Source organism: Leptosomus discolor, chromosome 3, assembly GCF_034619465.1.
Source record: "Leptosomus discolor isolate bLepDis1 chromosome 3, bLepDis1.hap2, whole genome shotgun sequence".
Taxonomy (NCBI): Eukaryota; Metazoa; Chordata; class Aves; order Leptosomiformes; family Leptosomidae; genus Leptosomus; species Leptosomus discolor.
This window is the reverse complement of record NC_141393.1, coordinates 37,230,988-37,251,155: the sequence shown is the minus strand read 5'-3', so window position 1 is coordinate 37,251,155 and position 20,168 is coordinate 37,230,988. Positions and strand designations below refer to the sequence as shown.

Sequence of the window (20,168 nt, the reverse complement as noted above, 5' to 3'; positions counted from 1 at the left end):
TTGACCCTGGCCAAAATGCCAGGTGCCCACCAAAGTCACTCTATCACTCCCCCTCCTTAACTGGACAGGGGAAAGCAAAAAAAAATAACAACAGGCTTGTGAGGTTGGGATAAGGACAGGGAGATCACTCAGCATTTACTGTCACGGGCAAAACAGACTCAACTGAAGGGAAATGTAATTTACTACCAATTAACTCAGAGAAGAGTAATGAGAAATAAAACCAAATCTTAAAACACCTTCCCCCCACCCCTCCCTCCTTTCCTGGGCTTAACTTTGATCCCTATTTTCCTCCCTCCTCCTCCCCAGCAGCACAGAGGGAAAACAGGGAATGGGGGTTGGGGTCAGTTCACCACTCTGTTGTTTTCTGCCGCTCATTCCTCCTCAGGGGGAGGATTCCTCACACGTTTCCCCTGCTCCAATGTGGGGTCCCCCTCACGGGAGAAAGTCCTCCATGACTTCTCCAGCGTGAGTCTTCCCACGGGTTCAGTTCTTCATGAACTGCTCCAGCGTGGGTCTCCTCCATGGTGTGCAGTCCTTCAGGAACCGACGGCTCCAGCGTGAGCCCCCCTCATGGGGTCTCTGGCAGCAAACCTGCTCCAGCGTGGGCTTCTCTCTCTCCATGGGCCACAGGTCCTGCCAGGAGCCTGCTCCGGTGCAGGCTTCCCACAGGGTCACAGCTTCCTTCAGGCATCCACCTACTCCGGCACGGGGGCCCTCCACGGGGTGTAGGCAGTCATCTGTTCCACCGCCCATGGGCTGCAGGGGGACAGCCTGCTTCACCATGGTCTTCACCACAGGCCTCAGGGGAATCGCTGCTCTGGCGCCTGGAGCATCTCCTCCCCCTCCTTCTTCACTGACCTTGGTGTCTGCAGGATGTTTCTCTCACATATTCTCACTCCTCTCTCTCTCTGCAATTATTGCTGCACAACAACTTTTTCACTCCCTTAAATACATTATCACAGAGGCGAAAAACGCTGTCGCTGATTGACTCGGCCTTGGCCAGCGGCAGGTCTGTCTTAAAGCTGGCTGGCACTGGCTACATCCGACATAGGGGAAACTTCTAGCAACTTCATACAGAAGCCACCCCTGTAACCCCCCACTACCAAAACCTTGCCACGCAGACCCGTTACATCCACTTATCCTCAACAACTGCTAGACAGGTTCCTTCAAGTGAAGACAGACACTGAAATTTTACATCCACAGACTTAACATTGTATTTACCAGGTCTTCGATCCAACAGTATAGCTTGTGTCCCCAGTAAGAGAAAAAAAAAAAAAAAAATCAGAGCTTCTCAAGAATTCCTTCATCATCTTCAGACCTTAAGATTAAGTGACAAATTCTGAAGCTCTCACAACTACTTCTCAGAAAAAGTACCTAGCTCCTCCTTCTAAGGTCATAAGATACGAGGCAGTGACAAAAAAAAAAAACCTTCCAGGAGTTTCTAACACAGTCCTGTTAAATTTGTGGATTATTAACATTTTGGTTATCTTTCTAACGCAATTACATAGAGGGTAAATAACGTTTTCTTCTCACAACTTCATAAAAAAAAAAAAGCTTCCGTAGTACAATGGTATTAAAACAAATTTTGATCTCCTGTCAAAGGCTACCTGTTCTTACCTTTTAGATTTATCTACCCTCTCTTAATTGAAGTCAGCTGATCTAAAGGAGATAGGAAACACAGTTCTGATGTGATGTGATTTTGCCTAGAAAGAAGTTATTCAAAATCTCTTGGATCTTGTTCATCTCAAAGAAGCTCTAAAGATGTTTCCAAAACAAATGCATATGAGTGATTATGTGCAGCTGCAGCTACTGAATTGCTAAGAAAGATTAAAAGCATCCTCCTTTCTGTCCATATACAGGCTAGGGCTGAAAGGAACATCATCTTGAAGTGATGCTAAGAGCTGAAACTTGGGAATGTCTATACATAGAATGTCTATGTGTACACTAACCCTTTAATGATCTGATGGTTCACACTTCAGAGGTGTATTTAAATAACTTACAGCTAGAAAAAAAATCAGTGGTAAAGAACCTAGGAGGAGTTTCAGGTGACAGCTATATTGAATTCTGTCTAACCCATTTCTCTCCTAAGCACAGATGGGGTATTGAGGGTGGAGAAAGGGAAGAAAGAGGGTAGCATTCATTCTGCTCCCAAGCAAGGACTCAAACGAACTGATCAATTTTCTGTCTTTCCTTGAGCACCACCTTAAGAAATTTTGCTGAACATAGCCTGAAGAACATCTGCACCACAATCCAAGAAACACCAGCCTAGTTCTTCCAATTACACCTGCTGTCTACAGCTTTGCTGTTTAGGACCATTCATGGAAAGAAACCTATAGTCTTCTCATGTAGATAAATCTCCTCTGTAGAATGCAAAATTTTAAATATCTTTTATGTGTTACTAGAAAGGTAGGCAGGACTGAAGTAGGTGTATCATCTAAACCAATTCATAGGCTTTGAAAATTCATAGCCACATTAAATTACCTATATAGGAATCAAAGTAAGTTCCATCTGGTTTTTGGTCATATTAACTACACTGATGACAAACTGCCAGAATACATACCTTTTTCATAGAAGAAAAAGAAAAACAGAAAACAACTGTTTGCCCTTCCATCTCTCTACACTTACACAGGATCAAATATACGCAGACTGTAATCTGCAGAGCTCTCACTGACATTTTAAGAAATAGATTCCAGTTCCTTTATCACACTGACAGAATTTTTTCCAACTACCCAACCAACCTCAACTGCTATAAATTGAACTAATTCTTTCTCAGAAGCCAAAAAGAACAATCCCTTTAACAATCTTTTATATACTGTAGGCAACCCATACTTCCTCTCTTCCACCATTGTTTTCTAAATTAAGTAACACCTGTCACGCATTGCACTTTCTAACCACCTTCACTTGCCATTCTCCTACATACCTGTATATAGAATCATATAATCATAGAACAGTTCCAGTTGGAAAAGACCTTCAAGATCATCAAGTCCAACCTTTGTCCTAGCTCTATCAACACCACTAAGCCATGTCCCTAAGAACAACATCTACCCGTCTCTTAAACACCCCCAGGGATGGCGACTCCACCACCTCCCTGGGCAGGCTGTTCCAATGCCTGACAACCCTTTCAGTAAAGAAATTCTTCGCAGTATCCAACCTGAACCTCCCCTGGTGCAGCTTAAGGCCATTTCCGCTTGTTCTATCACTTGTTACTAGGGAGAAGAGACCGACTCCTGCTTTGCTACAACCTCTTTTCAGGTAGTTGTAGAGAGCGATAAGGTCTCCCCTCAGCCTTGTCCTCTCCAGGCTAAAACAACTCCAGATCCCTCAGCTGTTCCTGATATGAGACATGTTCCAAATCCTTTACTAGCTTGGTAGCTTGCCTGTGTACCCTCCAGTGCCTCAATGTCCTTCTTGTAGTGAGAGGCCCAACTCTGCACACAGGACTCGAGGTGTGGCCTCACCAGTGCTGAGTACAGGGGCACGATCACCTCCCTACTCCTGCTGGCCACACTATTTCTGATACAGGCCAGGATGCTGTTGGCCTTCTTGCCCCCCTGGGCACACTGCTGGCTCATGTTCAGCTGGCTGTCGACCAGCACCCCCACATCCCTCCCTGCCTGGCAGCTCTCCAGCCACTCATCTTTAAGTTTGTGTCCAAAACTGGACACTGTATACAGGAGATACATCATGGGCCTCTGAGAAACTTGATCTAGTTGAAGATGTCCCTGCTCACCGCAGAAGGGTTAGTCTAGATGACCTTTAAAGGTCACTTCCAACCCAAACCATTCTATGATTCTATGATCAGCTGCAATGAATAAAGAATAGCAGTTAACTCTCAAGCCACCTTTTCAGTTGAACTTCTAATCAACTTTTTGTTCAAATTCAACTTTTCTGTAATTAACTATGAAATGAAACTTAATTGTAGAGTTGTTGCATGCTTCCTTCTCCCACAGTCAGTCAGTAAGTCCTCACTTTATGTTTATTTGATATGCTTGATGTTTTTCTTAAGCAGCATTTCTATTTTTATTGACAGAGTAAAACACATACAAATAGAAAGAGACAACCAAACTCCTGATTTGAGCAGCAGAGCTTTTATTACTTACGACTAGCGAACTGAAAGCAGATCAGGTTTACAGAGTCCAGACTCCTTTAGTTGGGAAATCAGCTGGGGGGAGTGAGACTACCCTGACACTTAAGCACACTTGACATAAATCAGACACTAATAAAAAAAAAAAACCCTACAATGCTGTCTTTAGAGAGTTTCATTTCAACATAAAGACATATTTTCAGCCCTCCAGAAAAAGCCTTCTGCAATACAAAAAAAAAAGTTGTCTGTGACACAGCTAAGGGTAGCAGACAACAAGGGAGATCCCAACGTAACTTAGAAAACTGTATGAAGTAGCTAAGTCTCACAAGAAATGGACACCATTCAAAATGCATTTTATATAATGCATCAAACCATCCCGATCTAAAACCACTTAAAACTTTTTTTAATACTATCCTCCTGGTGTATTATACTATATTCCTATCTCTGCTGCTAACCCATCATCTGCTATTAATGTGAACTCCTGTTAAAAGTATACACTGATTATCTATTTATATGGTAATGAACCTAAAATCTCTTGTATTTTCTTTGTTAAACTATTTTATTAGTGTCATACATTACAAATACACCACAAACCTTTAGAGTGACAGAGTCATTTGCAGAGAAAGCATCAGAATTTTTTATGTAAATCTGATGTTGGTACTTGATACCAGATTACAAAGAAAAGAGGCAGTTTGTCTACAGTCAGAGTGAACGAGCACCAAAGAAAAACTAAACCATAAATATTAAACTCGTAAGACAATGAATCAAATGTTATTTTGCTATTTCAGGTATCATTACAGGTGAAAAATCTTAGCCAAATACTTAAAGATTTTTAATTAAACTTTATTCTTATTTCAAAAAAGGTTAAAAAATCTCTTTGGCTGGCACTCTCACGCTTTGGCAAAACGCTGTCCTTTGCATCTTTCTTTGCATACTAAAGAATTCAGATGCTGTAGGACCTTAGAGTCACCTACAAAAGGCTGGGCTGAACAATATAGCCTTAGATCGTTTCTTCATTTTGGAGGTTCACTCACACTATTACACATTTTGCAGGAACACTTACTAGGCGTTCAGTTGTAAAACTGCAAGAATATCAATTTGGAAAGACAAAACAAAGTCTATACATTCCTACCACTAGGCAGGAAGAAGCAGACTTTTCTTGCACTACAATGTGTCATAGAATAGAACGGTCATAAACAGTCCCTGATATGTAACAGATGTTTTGAGACTTTATTCAGTCTTCCAAAGTGAAAAAAATGGCTACGTTGCAGTCACTTATGCTTCTTATATTACAAGCAACAGAAATCTCTTTCATTTATTTTGCAGACTACAATAACTTATTCCAGTCATCTTCATGTAAGTTACAGTCAGGGAAGGAAACTAGAAGATTTCATCACTTTTTGTAAACAGTAAGGAAAATTATCATTCTACTACAAAGGCAAAACTATGCAAAACCAAAACTACTGTAGCACACGTAAGCATACCTGCAGCTCAAAAAGCCACATACAATTCTCAAAAAGAAAAAACCCCACAAACACTCAAAAAGCAAATTTTTGTTGAACATTAAGACCTTTGAAATAGCCTTGTCTTCGACAATTAGTAATTGTTAAAAATTCACCTATTCTATTAATTCTGTGCATCTCAAGCAACAATTATATTTTCCCCCTGTACCTTTATTGTTCCATAAGTATAAATTATCAAATATTACATACATTATGTCAAAATCTCCCAAGAATGCATGCATATATGCACGTATGTCATTTACCTGTAGCAACACGACAAAATAAATTCTGCGTCTACTTCATTGTTAAAAATCCCCTGCAACTGAAATAAGTTGTCAAATATATCTTATTTTCCACTGCTTCTCAACCAATACTGAAAAAAGTGCTCTGCCAGTGTAAAGGCCAATCATGTTAGGACCCACACTGTGGAATGCGTTATAATTTGTGTTAAAAAGATGCAAATTTTACCTCTCTTCCCTTTCCCTCATAACTAGTGGTACACTTGTGCACACTATTAAGAACATTTTCAGTTAGTACTAAAATTAACTGAAAAGAAGAAAAAAAAAATTGCAAAAAGGTTTGACACAATTTCAAGTCTGGCTCAGAGCTCATGAGGTTGAATTTTATTTTAGAGGAAAATACAGCACTGAGATGAAGACCACTAGTCTTGCCACGAAGTAAGTCTATTAGATCATTTGCTCATATACTTGAATTAAAACAGGTAGTAGAGGAAGAAATAAATATCAGCTGTATGAAATCAGATACAATGAAAAAAAGATTCTACATGTTAAGATAACTGACAATAACATAATTATCCAGTAATCTGCCAATTTATATGCAGTTCCTCCTTAAACAAAGAGGGGTGACAATGTGCATACACCCCCTCCATAGAAATACCAGCATGCACAATCTGTTACCCCTGATGACTCCTGTAGGCTATACCATATGTGCTCACTGGATGTTAGTTCACGAACAGAAGTACGTAAAAACCAATGTGGTTTTAATATTTGTCTGTATTAACGACTAACAACTTGGCAAGCATACTACCACTAAAGCACCAAGTGTACTTCATCATACTACTTCTTTATATAGTTGCAAAACTACTCACAAGGTTATCATGAAGAAGCTTTTCTTTGCTTAGCAATAAGAGCCAGATACTCACAAAGAAGGGTCTTGGACCAGATCTTTAAGGTTTATCCCACTACGATCCTCGGCAAGGTTCCTGAAGCAACTGTCACTCACTAAAAAAAACAGAAATAAAATTAAACCAAAACAAAAACAGAGAAAAAAACAAAAATAGGTGGAAATTTAAGAACAGAGCACAGTTCTTTTGATTAACTAGAACCGCTGTTGGATGTAATTTGAACATTCATGTATAAAGTCTGATTTTTCAGTGAGGTTTCACCTAATTTAAAAATAAGTCAACTCAACTGAAAGTGATGAATACTGGTAGTGTCCTTACTGCTTCTCCACCTCTGGCTACAGCAAGTCTCAAACACAAACACTGGATGCCTATATCCATACACTTAAAAGCAGTCTTTAATCATGTACCAGTCAGTATTCTTTACCTAATCAGAAACAGTAAGAATTGCTATGTATTCAAATTCACAGTTGTTCAGGGATTAGCAAAGATGTTTAATATGAGTGATATCCAAAACAAGCAATTAAGTGCAAAAATTTCATCAAACAGCTTATAATTAACTTACAAAGTGCATATAAAGCAGCTAGTTACTATAATAATTGAAATAACACAGTAAATTTCACAGAAGTTTAAAAGCATGTTAGTGTACTTTCACTTGCCTCCCTATATTAAAAAAAAAAAACAACCACACACACACAAAAGAAAAGATGACTTGATTTAAACCTGAAACTCCAAATCCATTCTCTTGGCTAATTCTCAGCACATGTACCTCATTACCACAAGTGGGTTCATTTCTCTTAAACACTACCACAGTCAATTTGAGAAGTGGAAGAAAAGTAACGGCACAAATGCTTTACAAAAACATGCATCAGCTCAAAGGAATCAGAATCATCAGGTTGGAATAAAACCTCTGAGATCAATTAGTTCAACTATTGACCTAATACCAACATGCCCACTAAACCATGTCCCAAAGTGCCATATCTACATCTTTCCTCTCCTTGTGGTAGCTTTCTGTTACCCCTTCCCTTCAGAAAAACACAAATGATATAAAAAAAAATATAGCAGATAAACCAAAAATACTTGCTAATTTGGACAGAATCTGAAGGCATTAACTTGGTAATGTTGCCCTTTCAGATATGTGATATGTGACATGAAAAGTTTCAAAATACCTTGTTGAGTCACTAAACCGCTCATCTAAATGACCTTTAAAAAAGCAAGTATCTGAATATAAAGTTCTTTATTTCTTAGAATCATAGAATCATTAGGTTGGAAGAGACCTCTAAGATCATCAAGTCCAACCATCTACCTAATACCATCATGACCACTAAACCATGTCTAGAAGCACTACATCAACATGTTTTTTGGACACCTCCAGGGATGGTGACTCCACCACTTCCCTGGGCAGGCTGTTCTTTACCCTTTTGGTAAAGAAATTCTTCCTAATGTCCAATCTAAAACTCCCATGGTGCAACTTCAGGCCATTTCCTCTTGCCCTATCACTTGTTACTTGGGAGAAGAGACCAACCCCCACCTCACTACAACCTTCTTTCAGGTAGTTGTAGAGAGAGATAAGGTCTCCCCTCAGCCTCCTCTTCTCCAGGCTAAAACAACCCCAGTTCCCTCAGCCACTCCTCATAAGACCTGTTCTCCAGACCCTTCACCAGCTTCGTTGCCCTTCTCTGGACACGCTCCAGCACCTCAATGTCTTTTCTGTAGTGAGGGGCCCAAAACTGCACACAGTACACAAGATGTGGCCTCCCCAGTGCCAAGTACAGGGGCACGATCACCTCCCTACTCCTGCTGGCCACACTATTTCTGATACAGGCCAGGATGCTGTTGGCCTTCTTGCCCCCCTGGGCACACTGCTGGCTCGTGTTCAGCCGGCTGTCAACCAGCACCCCCAGATCCTTCTCTGCCGGGCAGCAGTGTAAGGATCAATTTGCCATAACTAGCAAGGTAATATGCCAGGTAGAAGAGAGCTTATGAAGAACTGCACTATCGCTCATCTTCCAACACAGAACACAGCCTTACATTTGCTGAAAGGGAATGTGTTTAAAATCACATGCAAAAGCAAGTATTCCTACTTCTTTCTCTCCAAATCCAAGATACTCTTTTCAATCTACATCTGTACGCATTCATGTGCATCACCAGCATGGAAAAACACAAATCATTCCCAAAATATGTTATTTTCACAGATTACAATACATAGTGTGACAGACCTACCTAACACACTACAAAACTGCAAAATGTTTCTACTAATACCCCTTGTTGACAACACATCTCGTAAGCGTGCTGGGAAAGGCAAGTACTGGAAGAAAGGGCCTCAGAAGAAGGGGCTAGGGGGGCTGATGGAACAAGTACTGGCCCTGGCTCACACACAAACCTCGTCAGCTAACAGCATATGACAGTAACAGCAGTATTTGTTATGTGTTGATAACATTAAGAAGTTTACCTGCTTTGCACCTCAACACTGTAATAACCAAGTGATACCCTAAGCTTATCTGCTGCCTTTGAAAAGGCCACCTCACGGCTGCTCGTCAAATGCGATCCCTGAGCGTCAGGCAGCGTACCACAAGGAGATTCTTGTCTTTGAGGTAATTGCCACGGATCTTCAGTTTACACAGCAGCTGTTTGTTCTAACAAAGTACACAACTCCTGGCTTGTTCCTCCCATGACAATTTAATCATTGTTTCTACACCAAACTGAAAGTTACTGTACTGAGTTCACAAGCACTACCTACCTTGCCGGGAATGTTCACCCTGAGCACCCTGGGCCTTCAGGAGTCTTTCATTTCCATGCCCATCTAGTGCAGTGAACCCAACAGCCTTGAATTTCAAAAGTCTAACTCCTGAGCTAAAGGAGTAATTCCAAGATCAGACGACTCACAAACAACCTACACTCTAGATTTTATGGGAGAAGATAATCCCAGCTAAATTAATCTTTCATAGTTTATATTTGCCTCTTGTCAAGTTTGGTAACAAAACAGTAAACAGAACATTTTACCTACTGTCTTGTCATAAATCCTACACTAGTGATATATCAACATACCTCCTATGCCAACACTATAGATTATGAATAAAAATGATGGTCAATAATGTTTTTTCACTACTGACAAATCAAACATTTCTTAGGCATTAAATATTTAATCCAAACATGCTGTTATTTCTTCTACTGTCTTCTCCAGTCCCAGCAAAAGTAATTACAATTATAATTGAGGAAACTATTGCAACTGTTCTAAAACTTTTTTTAAAGGTAAAATGAAAAATAATCACGTTATCAGTAAAACTGGCCATTACTTGTCTGTATGTAACTCTTGAAGTTTATAAAAGAAAATGTTGACAGATTTAAATGAAAGCCTAGATTTGCCAGGGACTTGTCTCAACCTCAACATAACTCACAATATTATACCTTTTTTACGAATGAAGGTAAAAACTGCAAACCTTCCCTCCAATTGGCACAGCTGGGCAATATAAGCTTTTGCTAAAAAGACTAACTCAACATCAGTCAAATATCTACAAACTTTGAAAAAGGTATCAACCTCATCTCCCAGTATTTTATTTGATTGTAGGAGAGTCAGAACACTGGGAAGCTGAAAATTTGCAAGCAAGCCTCATCTTAGGATATTGTTCTATCCAGATTAAGAAAATATAGATGCCTCAGATAAATGTGAAAAATTTCAAACCCAGTTTTAACAACCAAGAACTCAAATAGTTTAGTTAATATTCACCAAAATCAATTTTCTGAATTTACTATCATTGCCAATTAAATTCTAGCATTGACACAACAGGAGAGCTTCCAGTGAGAGGAAATATTTCAGTGGAATGGGTTGGAATAAGCCCTTCTTACAGGAAGGCTTCGCTGCACTTTACTGATCCGCATACAAGTGCAGCCACGCTCCTTCACATGCTTCAAAACTCTAGCCCAGGAAAGAACACAAACGGTCAACAGTAAACATGGGGTGGAAGCAATCAAGCAGACTAGGTACTACATTGCTCACTGCTTAGAAAACTGTACATCAACACTGCATGTATTTAAAAAAATTGTGTGGTCTGATTGAAATGCAAGCTTTTTATTTTAAACAGGACATAGTGTGAAACTGTGTTTGATGGTATGGCAGAAAGATCAGGATGATCTATGGTGCTTTAAGGTCTGAGGAAAACAAAGACAGAAGAAAACTTTGCATCACAGCCACAAATTGTACTACATACACAAAGGCCATGCCTAATTTCTTGTCTTTAGAAGCACAACCAAGGGAGATTTTTGCATAGGGCATCTATAGAAGACAATCCCCATGCAGGATTTTATTGTCTTGTTTCAAAATTTAATTTTTATTTAATAATCCCCAAAAAGTTTATAAAAGTTAGTATTTTAAGTAGTGTTGAGTGCGTGGTTTATGGAGAGATACAGAATTGGCAGCTGCTCGCCTTTACATACTCACCGAGTGGCTGAGCCTCTGAGCTGTATTACACACACACACCCTCCCCCCGCAATATACTTCCTTATAGACAAGGAGAATCACAACAAAAAAGCTCCCTAAAATGCATTTGCTCCATAGAGTATTGTATATAAAATGATAGTCTCTAAGGTACTAAAATGCTTTTTTAAAAAATTAAATATTGGCACAAATATCACGGGCACAAGACTGAACCCAATCCTACCACGGAAACACATAGTCTGAAAAACATCACATTAAGGAGAAATCCCTAAACATCCATAAAATAGTTTGACTTCCAAGCAAGCTTTTACGTGTATCAAAAGTGAAGAGGTTTTAGCAATAGCTCAAATTTTCCCAACATTCATCCTACTTTCAGCTCCCTGTTTCTATTACTGATGTTCTCTTTCTGACCCCTGTGTAGTCTTGTGCATAGGAACTAACAGAGAGAGGAAGCCAATAAGGGAATACAGTTCTCACCTGTCAATTACACAGCATACAAAATTCTGTATGAAAAGATTAAAATCGGCATTCACACTCTAATGTGCAAACATCCAGTTTACAGCAGTTGTGAAGCCTTCCCACTTGGCATTTGTGAACTTCTAAATCTGTCCATATGATTTTTTTCCTTTGCTTTCTATAACAGTTTTAAATGAGACCACACTGAAGGAAAAAGGATCTTTAGCCTGTTGATCTCCAAAATGAGAAGTAGAAGAGAACTTCTTCAACGCTGAAGGTAAACTAACAGTTTCTTCAAGCAGAGGCAGGATATAAAACTCTTGAGAAATTTACCCGTTTTTATTTTTTTTTAATGTCCTACAATTTGAAAACTAAATAGTCCTTTAAAACAGTCACGTAATCTCTTATCGCACACAGTATATTCCCAGTAAACAAAAGCTCTCTACCTCAAAGCACTTCCAATTCTACAGCTGTTAATGGTCATTTTCGTATCATATGCTTCAGAAAAAAATGCAATCACTTCCCTCAAAAAATGAAGAGCTATCTATAGTTTGGTAAAGAAAATTAATAATAATGTTTACCTCCCCAGTATCAAAATATGCAATTCCAGAAAAACTAAAAACTACTATTACCTGCCAGATTTTCCTCTTGGTTCTCAGAATTCAGAACTGCCTTTACATTAGTTGTGGCTACCTATTGATAAAAAACATCTTGACAATAAAAATGTCTCAGGAAGACAGCCATTGATACCTGTGATGCACTATTAGTTCAAAAATACACGGACTACTACAACATTGAACAGTACGCAGCAAAGTATAAGATATTAATTTCTTAGACTTTTGCCTTTTAGTGCTAACATCTCCTAAGTTCAGCTCTTTCTCAGGACTTCTTCATTTGTCTGCAGTATTTTTGACAGACTTTCCATAATACGCCTCTCCTCCTTAGTCCTCTTTTTACAGGATCATTTATATATTTAGATTTTTATACCAGATTCATTCAGCAGCTGATAAATACAAAAAATATTTAATACGCTTGGGATGTACTGGAAAGTACTTGTCTGGCACAGCATTGTATTCAAGTCTGGTTTTGCTTGCAGTAAAGCATTATTCAGAAGTCTCATTTCAGATTTGGATGGTTCTGTTCCATGCACTGCATGCAAATGTACCAGGATACAAGTATTTTGTTTTTATAGGCCCAACCTCACACACACTGCAGCAAGCACCCACTTTGCCCTGTTGTAATTGTACATATTGTTGACTTCAAGACATAACAAACACTGCTAAGGAAGCTCAGGTTATAGGGTATGAGAACGTTACAGAATTTTTTCCTCAGACCTCAAAACATCTCTCTTTAAAAGCCTATTCTCCTGCAGACACAGAATTCCTGTCCTATAGGCATACTTTAAAGAAGTCACAGGAATGGGACCGTACCAGAACATAAAGATTGATTCTCTTACTATTAAAATGGTTTTAAAGTATTTTGCAGGTGCCATGAACAGCAACATCAGAGACAAGTATCCTGCCTCTTTTCTCTGCTATTGCCATATTTTTCAAGTGACTGTATGTCAACCAAAAAACATACATAAAACGGATAGCATATTACAGAAATTTTGTAGCACCTTCACCATATCTATTACTGAAGACAGCAAATTTAATTATAAGAGAAATGCTTACACGATTTGCATATCTGCACACAAATCTCTCTGACTTATTTACAGAATAAAAAGAACTCCTAGTCTGCATGCAAATTGCAAATGCTTATAACCACTAAGAAAACATGTTGGCTGTGAGTAGCAGAAATAATGCAGGCTGGTTCCCTAAGAACTGATCCGAATGCCATTCACTGTCACCATGATAAATACAGACTCCCTTTGATACCCACACAAGGAAGAGAGCTAAATCTAATACAAAGCCATGCATGTGAACGGACCAGCCAATACCAATCTGCCTTCTCCTCAGCAGGGGTAATAATCTGAGTCTCCTCTTTGCCTGGTGATAATTTTAACTTAATTTATAGACAACTGTATCCTTAAAAATTCACTTTTTGTTACATTGCGGTTACTTTTCTATTATCCTGTTACCACTTTTTTCATACATGGGTTAAACAGGTTTAAAAGGGGGGACCTGACACACCAATGGAAAGACTGAAGGACAATGTTGTCTATCTTTTGATCATGTAAGCCTTGTTTTCCCATGGCAGATAATCTAAAAACCATTTTCAAAATTGCAAGGCATCGATGCACACCAAATTTGAAGTTTCCTTCCCATTTCTTTTCAATTTTAAAAATCACTTTGCTAAAAACGGATGCAAGAGAATGAAATCATAAAATCCCTGCACTTTCAGTTTTAAACCACAACTATTTAACAACAACAAAATTAGTTGCAGCACCTTAATATAGTTATTAATGAGTTGTGCTGTATCTGGGCAAATGTGTCCCAGTGGAAACAATTTTTAAAATTGCGTTAAAACACAGTGGTATTCACAGCAGACAAATAAACCACACTCAAAGATTTCCTTAGGTGTGAGCAGGGTCAGGCAACAGAAAATACACCACCCCCTCCACAGGTTCTGACCCAAGCACTATGCAAAAAAAGGTAACAAAACATTTTATTTAAATAGAGCATTAGAAGAGCTAAAATAGCCACACAAAGAAAGGAGTCTCTCTCTTACATGGATTGTATTTTTTTCTTTTTTAAGTATAAAACTCATTAAATTGGTGAAAATTAAGACTAACAAGTTCAAAACATTGTGCTGGTGAAATTAAGATGTACAGGATATGCAGTATCGGAGATGGTTAATACTTTTCATGTAAGTCCAGATGAAAATTATTTTTTTACCCCATGAGAACAAAGAATTGCATTCCACAAATAAGCTGGGCCTTTTAAAGTCAGTATTTTACCCTTTCCATTTACATAACTACTTAGTTTCTACTGTCAAAGAATGTATCATGAACAGCAACAGTTCCAGAAAAGTGAACGTAGCCAAGAAGGTTCTGATCACATCACTGAGCTCATTTTCCCCTTTTACCTTTGAAAAGTTTATCAGAATTACAAAGTCTGAGGTGCAACAGTTTGGAACAAGTTACAGAATGTATCCACTAGTGGGAATTTTTATTGTAAGAAGTGATGCGAAAATCTGATAACAAAGGAAGACAAAGGCTGCTTCTGGAAGTTATCAGATGAAGCCTGCAGATCAAAGCAAGCACACTGTTGAAATTAACCTGTTTGAAATAAAAGAGCAAACCAGTAACTTCAACTAACTTAATAAAATTTATCTTCACTGGTGTAATGGGTCTGCCTGAGATGCAGCCCTCACAGTGCTGTGCAGTGGTAGCTAGATAACACACCAGTGTTTTGACTCCTGCTGAGCCGGCCTCACACAGCATCAAGGCTGCTTCCCCAACATTTCCCCAGTAGGCTGGGGGTGGGTAAAAACTTGGGAGGGGATATAGCCAGGACAGCTGACCCAAACTGACCAAAGGGATATTCATACCACATGACGTCTGCTCAGCAATATAAGCTGGGAAAACAGGAAGAAGGGGGGGACATTCGTTTCACGTTTGTCATCCAGAGCAACCGCTGCGCGTACCGGAGCCCTGCTTCCCAGAAAGTGGCTGGACATCGCCTGCTGATGGGAAGTAGAGAATAAGATCTTTTGTTTTGCTTTTGCTTCCGCACGCGGCTTTTGCTTCATTAAACTGTCTTGATCTGACCCACGTGCCCATTGTTCTATTTTCTCTCCCCTGTCCAGCTGAGGGGGTGAGAGTGATAGAGTGACTATGGTGGGTACCTGGCATCTGGCCAGGACCAAACCACCACAACTGGGCATTCAGAGATAGTCATAGTATCAAGACTAGCTGTAGTTTCAATTCATGTATTATAATCCACTCCAAAATGTAAGTTCTCGACAGGCAAGAACAAGAATGCCTTTATTTTATTCCAGTTATTTCAATTCACCAAAATCCCATAGGTAGCCTCTTTCTCACCCATTCAGCAAGAGCATTCCTGTGCTTTCTCTGCCAGATCAGCAACCAGCAGTACAACGTATTTGTCCCTATTGTCTCTGACCAGGTAAAGGCTGACATAGCAGACACCCTATCAACCTCAGCTTCATCAGTTTTAAGGACAAGACTGCAGTGATTAGTTTTGACTCCCTGTATACATCTGCCCCTCACACCTAATGAATGTTTCTGTCATCTGCTTTGTTTTTCACACAGTTTCTGCCATATATTAAAACTTAGGGAAATTCTAAGACCAAAAAAAATTAATGTCCACCTTTATGAATGTCCCATAGCAAGCTCTTCAAACTGTGCCTCACTGGATCTCAGAGCAGAGTTTCTCCCCCTTTCCCTTGAGATGAAGTGCCACCAAGTGCCAAAACTGTATCCTCAAACACTGACAAAGAAGTATCACTATAAAAAAAGGAGCTAATCTAATGGAAAAATAGGAGAAGAGAAAGGTTCAGGTGATCCAGTGAAAAATGGGGTGATCATAAACCAGAAATACAAGTTAGACATGTGAATCTATGATTTTTTCCAGAAAACAGAAGGAAGCAGTAAAGCCAGTAAAGTAGTAAAGGAGGGCTACTGCAATGATAAAAAAAAAAAAAAACCAAAAAAACCCCGACGCCTCAGAGTAGGTGAAAAGAGCCTTCTTGATTAGCTTAGCAAAAAGAAAACATTAGATGGTTGCTGCTGGCATGTTTATATAAATACACCAGCAAAAAAACATCAGAGGGAGAAGAGAGAAATAATATTTTGCACAAGAAAAATAACTGAGAAAATTGTAAGAAAGAGAGAGCAAATTTTCCAAGAGCTAGAGGAGTGAAACTTCACAAATAATCTTTCTGTAGGAACAGTGAGGGCAAGGCAAGTGCACAGGCTGGTTCTTGACAGATTTAAGAACAGATTAAATGACACAGGAACTGTTCTTGAACAGAGAAGGCTTTCTGTGCCACAGTCGCTAATGCTGTAAAAGTTATGTTAGAGCTTCTCTGAAGGCTATGAACTTCTAAACCCTCCCCCAGGTTTCTCACATTTTCTAACAGCAACTAAATGAGCCATTTTTTCTGTGTGTCCACTAGTCTAGTGGGTAATGTTTCCTTCAAATTATTTATCATTTAAATTTTACAATATTTATGTGGCCTTGGGCTACAAATTCTGTACTGGGTTTTAATCTAATTTTCTGCAGTGATCAGACAAACTTCAGAAGAAAAACATCAAGCCACTAAAGCCCTTCAAATCTTTGGAGATGTAGCATTATCAATACTTCTAATTGTTTGTACCAGAAGAAAAAATTAAGCTCCTTGAAGATATGAATACTAAATGCTTGATGTAATGTATCCTTTGGACTCCTGTTACTTTTCATTGGAAATAAGTTGGTGGGTTTGGGTTTTTTTTTCCCCCCAAGTATTTCCAATAAGAAGTTTTTGTTGCACTTCCCTTTCACTGTAAAACCATAAAAATTTCTAGGATGGGAAGGAAAAGTATAGAAGGTAAGTACATCTTAAGAGAGGGGAAGCGTTAAAACAACAACAAAAAAGCTAAGTACTTTTGAAGAGTAGTAACTCTTTTTTAGACTTCTCTGAAATTGTTAGCTCTATCACAGGTTAGAAGAGCTGTGCTTACAGCAGATGCTGAGAACCATTCCTTTTAAGGGCGGTCTTTACAAGGAGGTCTTGATTTCTAGCTTTGCATATTTATTAAGGGGATGTCCGAAAGTTTTTTCCATTACTCTAAAAAACTATATTCTTACCCTTAATTTTAGTTTTCTTGTACTTTATTTAGTTCAGAAAAACAACGTTTAGTTTCTTGGCTAACAACACCTGAAACAATTCACAACATCTTATACAGGCCCAGTTTAACATCTTACATGGATTCTTAGCTGCCATGCAGACTAATCAAGTCTACAATCAATCTCAGCTAGATGCACTTTTAAAGGTGACAAAGCACGCCTATGCTAGATGCTAACCCATTTCACATCTTATCTGCCAGCTTGATTAAGAAACACAAGCATCACAAGAAAAACTATACGTCATTTTCCTAATGACACATTCTGTCTACAAACACTAAATTTCTTACGCGAATCACTCTAGTGACCTCTCCATTCCCTCTGTCACAAACATTGTCTTATGGACCTGTGAGCCCAGGTTTGCATGATCAACTAATGACAGGATTTAAGAAACCACACTCTGCATTATGGCAAGCAGCAACACCCCTCTTAGCACTGCTGCACAGCTAAATGCATACAGACCTACTGATACTTAAGATAATGCAGGACCCGCAGGCCCCAGGGCCTCAGTGTCCTGTCTTCCCTCTGCTCCTATGTCATGCAGCTCCAGGTACCAGAAATCAGGTAACTTGTCATCCTCAAGGAACTTGAGCTATTTTCTGTACAGTTCAACATAGTCTGCCCAACTCTGTTAAAAGAAACCACCTCAAAAACAAATAGTAAAAACGGACAGGGAAAAAGCTTCTTTGTTCAGTGTTATTCAGGTCATTGTCCAGCACCTAAAGTGCCTAAAACTCTACCGCAGCAGAAGGTGACAACTCCAAACTTGAGGATTCCCCTAGTCATTGTATCTATGGTTTGAGTAGATGCTTTCCATGAATCCAGACCTACAACAACACACGGCACTACAGAGCTCCCAAGGAAGGACAGCACGCATTTTAGATTAGGCACGGAGCTGGAGGAGATCCAGGAACAGACCACAAAGCCAGATGTCTTACTGAGTATTTTAGGTTCATCTTCTGAGTTCAAATGAAAGGAGATAAAGTTTATCCATTGTGCAGTGACACATGGTGAGATTAACGGAAATGAGGAGGAAGCAGAGCTGACAATACCAAATGTGTTAATGAGCTAATAACACAAGAGAAATCCCAATGACAATCAAGTGCAACTCCTGCCTGAAAGAAGAATGTTACATCACATGCAGCTGTAAGATTTCAAAGCCTGAAAGTGTATCATAGCAAAATAATGCCAGTTAGCACCTAAGCCAGGACATAAACAGACACTGTGGACAAACAACTCCACTATAGAAAAGGACTTGATGAAAACCACACTACCTCCTTTATTTTCTAGGCAAAATAAGCACCTAGGCCTGGCCTGGTGTACCTGCCCCTTTTGGTTTGCATGCCTAACGAATCACCTGGGACAGAAGAATCTCCTGTAAGCAATACACAGTAACAACTTATTTAGCACAGCTCTATATGCAAAGCTCTGAACCGAGGCCCTGCAAGCACCATGCCCAGCTAGAAAGGCATTGTTTTCTTCTGGTAGCAGAGATGATGAAAACATGTTGAGATTAAAATTCAGGTGTAGCTATCTACTTTATTGCATATAAGGATGTTCATTCATCCAAAGGAATCTTTAAACTATTCTATCTAATCATTTGAAGATTAAATCTTTAAACAAATCAGTATAATTTAAAATGAGGATATGAACTAAAAAGAAAATTTAATAAAAATATATTTGGTATGAATACATTACCATCTAAGCAGTACTTAACTATTTCACATTACTTTTCCCAAAAACTAGTTTTTATGAAGTAAATTAAATCCTTATGTTTAGAAATTTCAATCTTCTGAATTTAAATTCTTGATACTTCATGGCAAAATTCTTTATGGAAGTGGGAAAAACAGTATTATTGAAAGTGTCTGCAATGAAGCTTAAAAATAGGGCAAGTCCTCTTTGTCCAAAACATAAGACATCTTTTTTTTTTTTTTTTTTTTTTTTTTACTAGTACTTTTAAGCCTCCTTAAAACAAGTGGTAGTACAAAATACACTGTTTTGAAAAAGAAACACTTTAAGGATAAATTTTCAACTCTAACCAGAAAAAACCAAAAACAACTGTGGAAGTGGTCATGAAAAAAAGTGCATTAAGATAAAATATTACAGCTTGTTTGAAAAGAAGCTACCATCATATAGTTTTCTTTTCACAACCAAGTTTCTATCATCAAAAGTAAAGAATACCTCTGATAATGGAGGAAAAAAACCTCTGCAGACAGTTATTACTGAGTACGCAGTGTAACGCACCAAATGCCACAGCCCATTTGGGTTCACTGGGTTCAACCCAGGCTACCCGCACACTGTTTCTGCCTGGTCTTATTTGCCCAGATGCAGCACTGCACATGGACTTAATTGGCAAGAGCTCAGCTGGAACCGATGAACCCTGCTACATCTAGACCATAAGGCAGAGAAACCACATGAGCACCACCAGCGCCAGCCTAGCGCCAGCCTGGATACAGCAGGGCTAGCACTGGGGCACATATTAAATCCTGACCAGCCTTCATTGACTTTATACACTGTAATGCCACTATAACACGCTTAGGACAGAAAACAGCAAGACAGATACGCCTAAGCTAACTTTACATGGTGCCAACTCAGCCATGGCAGTGTTTATTAGCTCAGATTTGCAGCAGCATAAAGGCGTCTCGAGCTCTTAGAAGAAATATAGTCACAGTTATACAAAGCCGTTTCAGATTTTTGCTGGCTTCCCAGGGCTTCACAACTATGACAAGTGGTGGGAAGCTGTGTTTCTTCACGATCATCT

The 20,168-nt window shown here is 39.1% G+C and overlaps 1 protein-coding gene across 11 annotated transcripts in view; it reads right to left on the bottom strand.

The window, feature by feature from the left end:
* Nucleotides 1-20,168, bottom strand: part of GPHN (gephyrin) — a 299,653-nt gene that overhangs the window by 199,464 nt on the left and 80,021 nt on the right. For all 11 annotated transcript variants that reach the window (XM_086463531.1, XM_086463532.1, XM_086463534.1 and 8 more), the window contains exon 2: nt 6,749-6,827. In XM_086463531.1, coding sequence (XP_086319657.1) covers nt 6,749-6,827 — 79 coding nt within the window. The remainder of the gene's footprint in view (nt 1-6,748; nt 6,828-20,168) is intronic.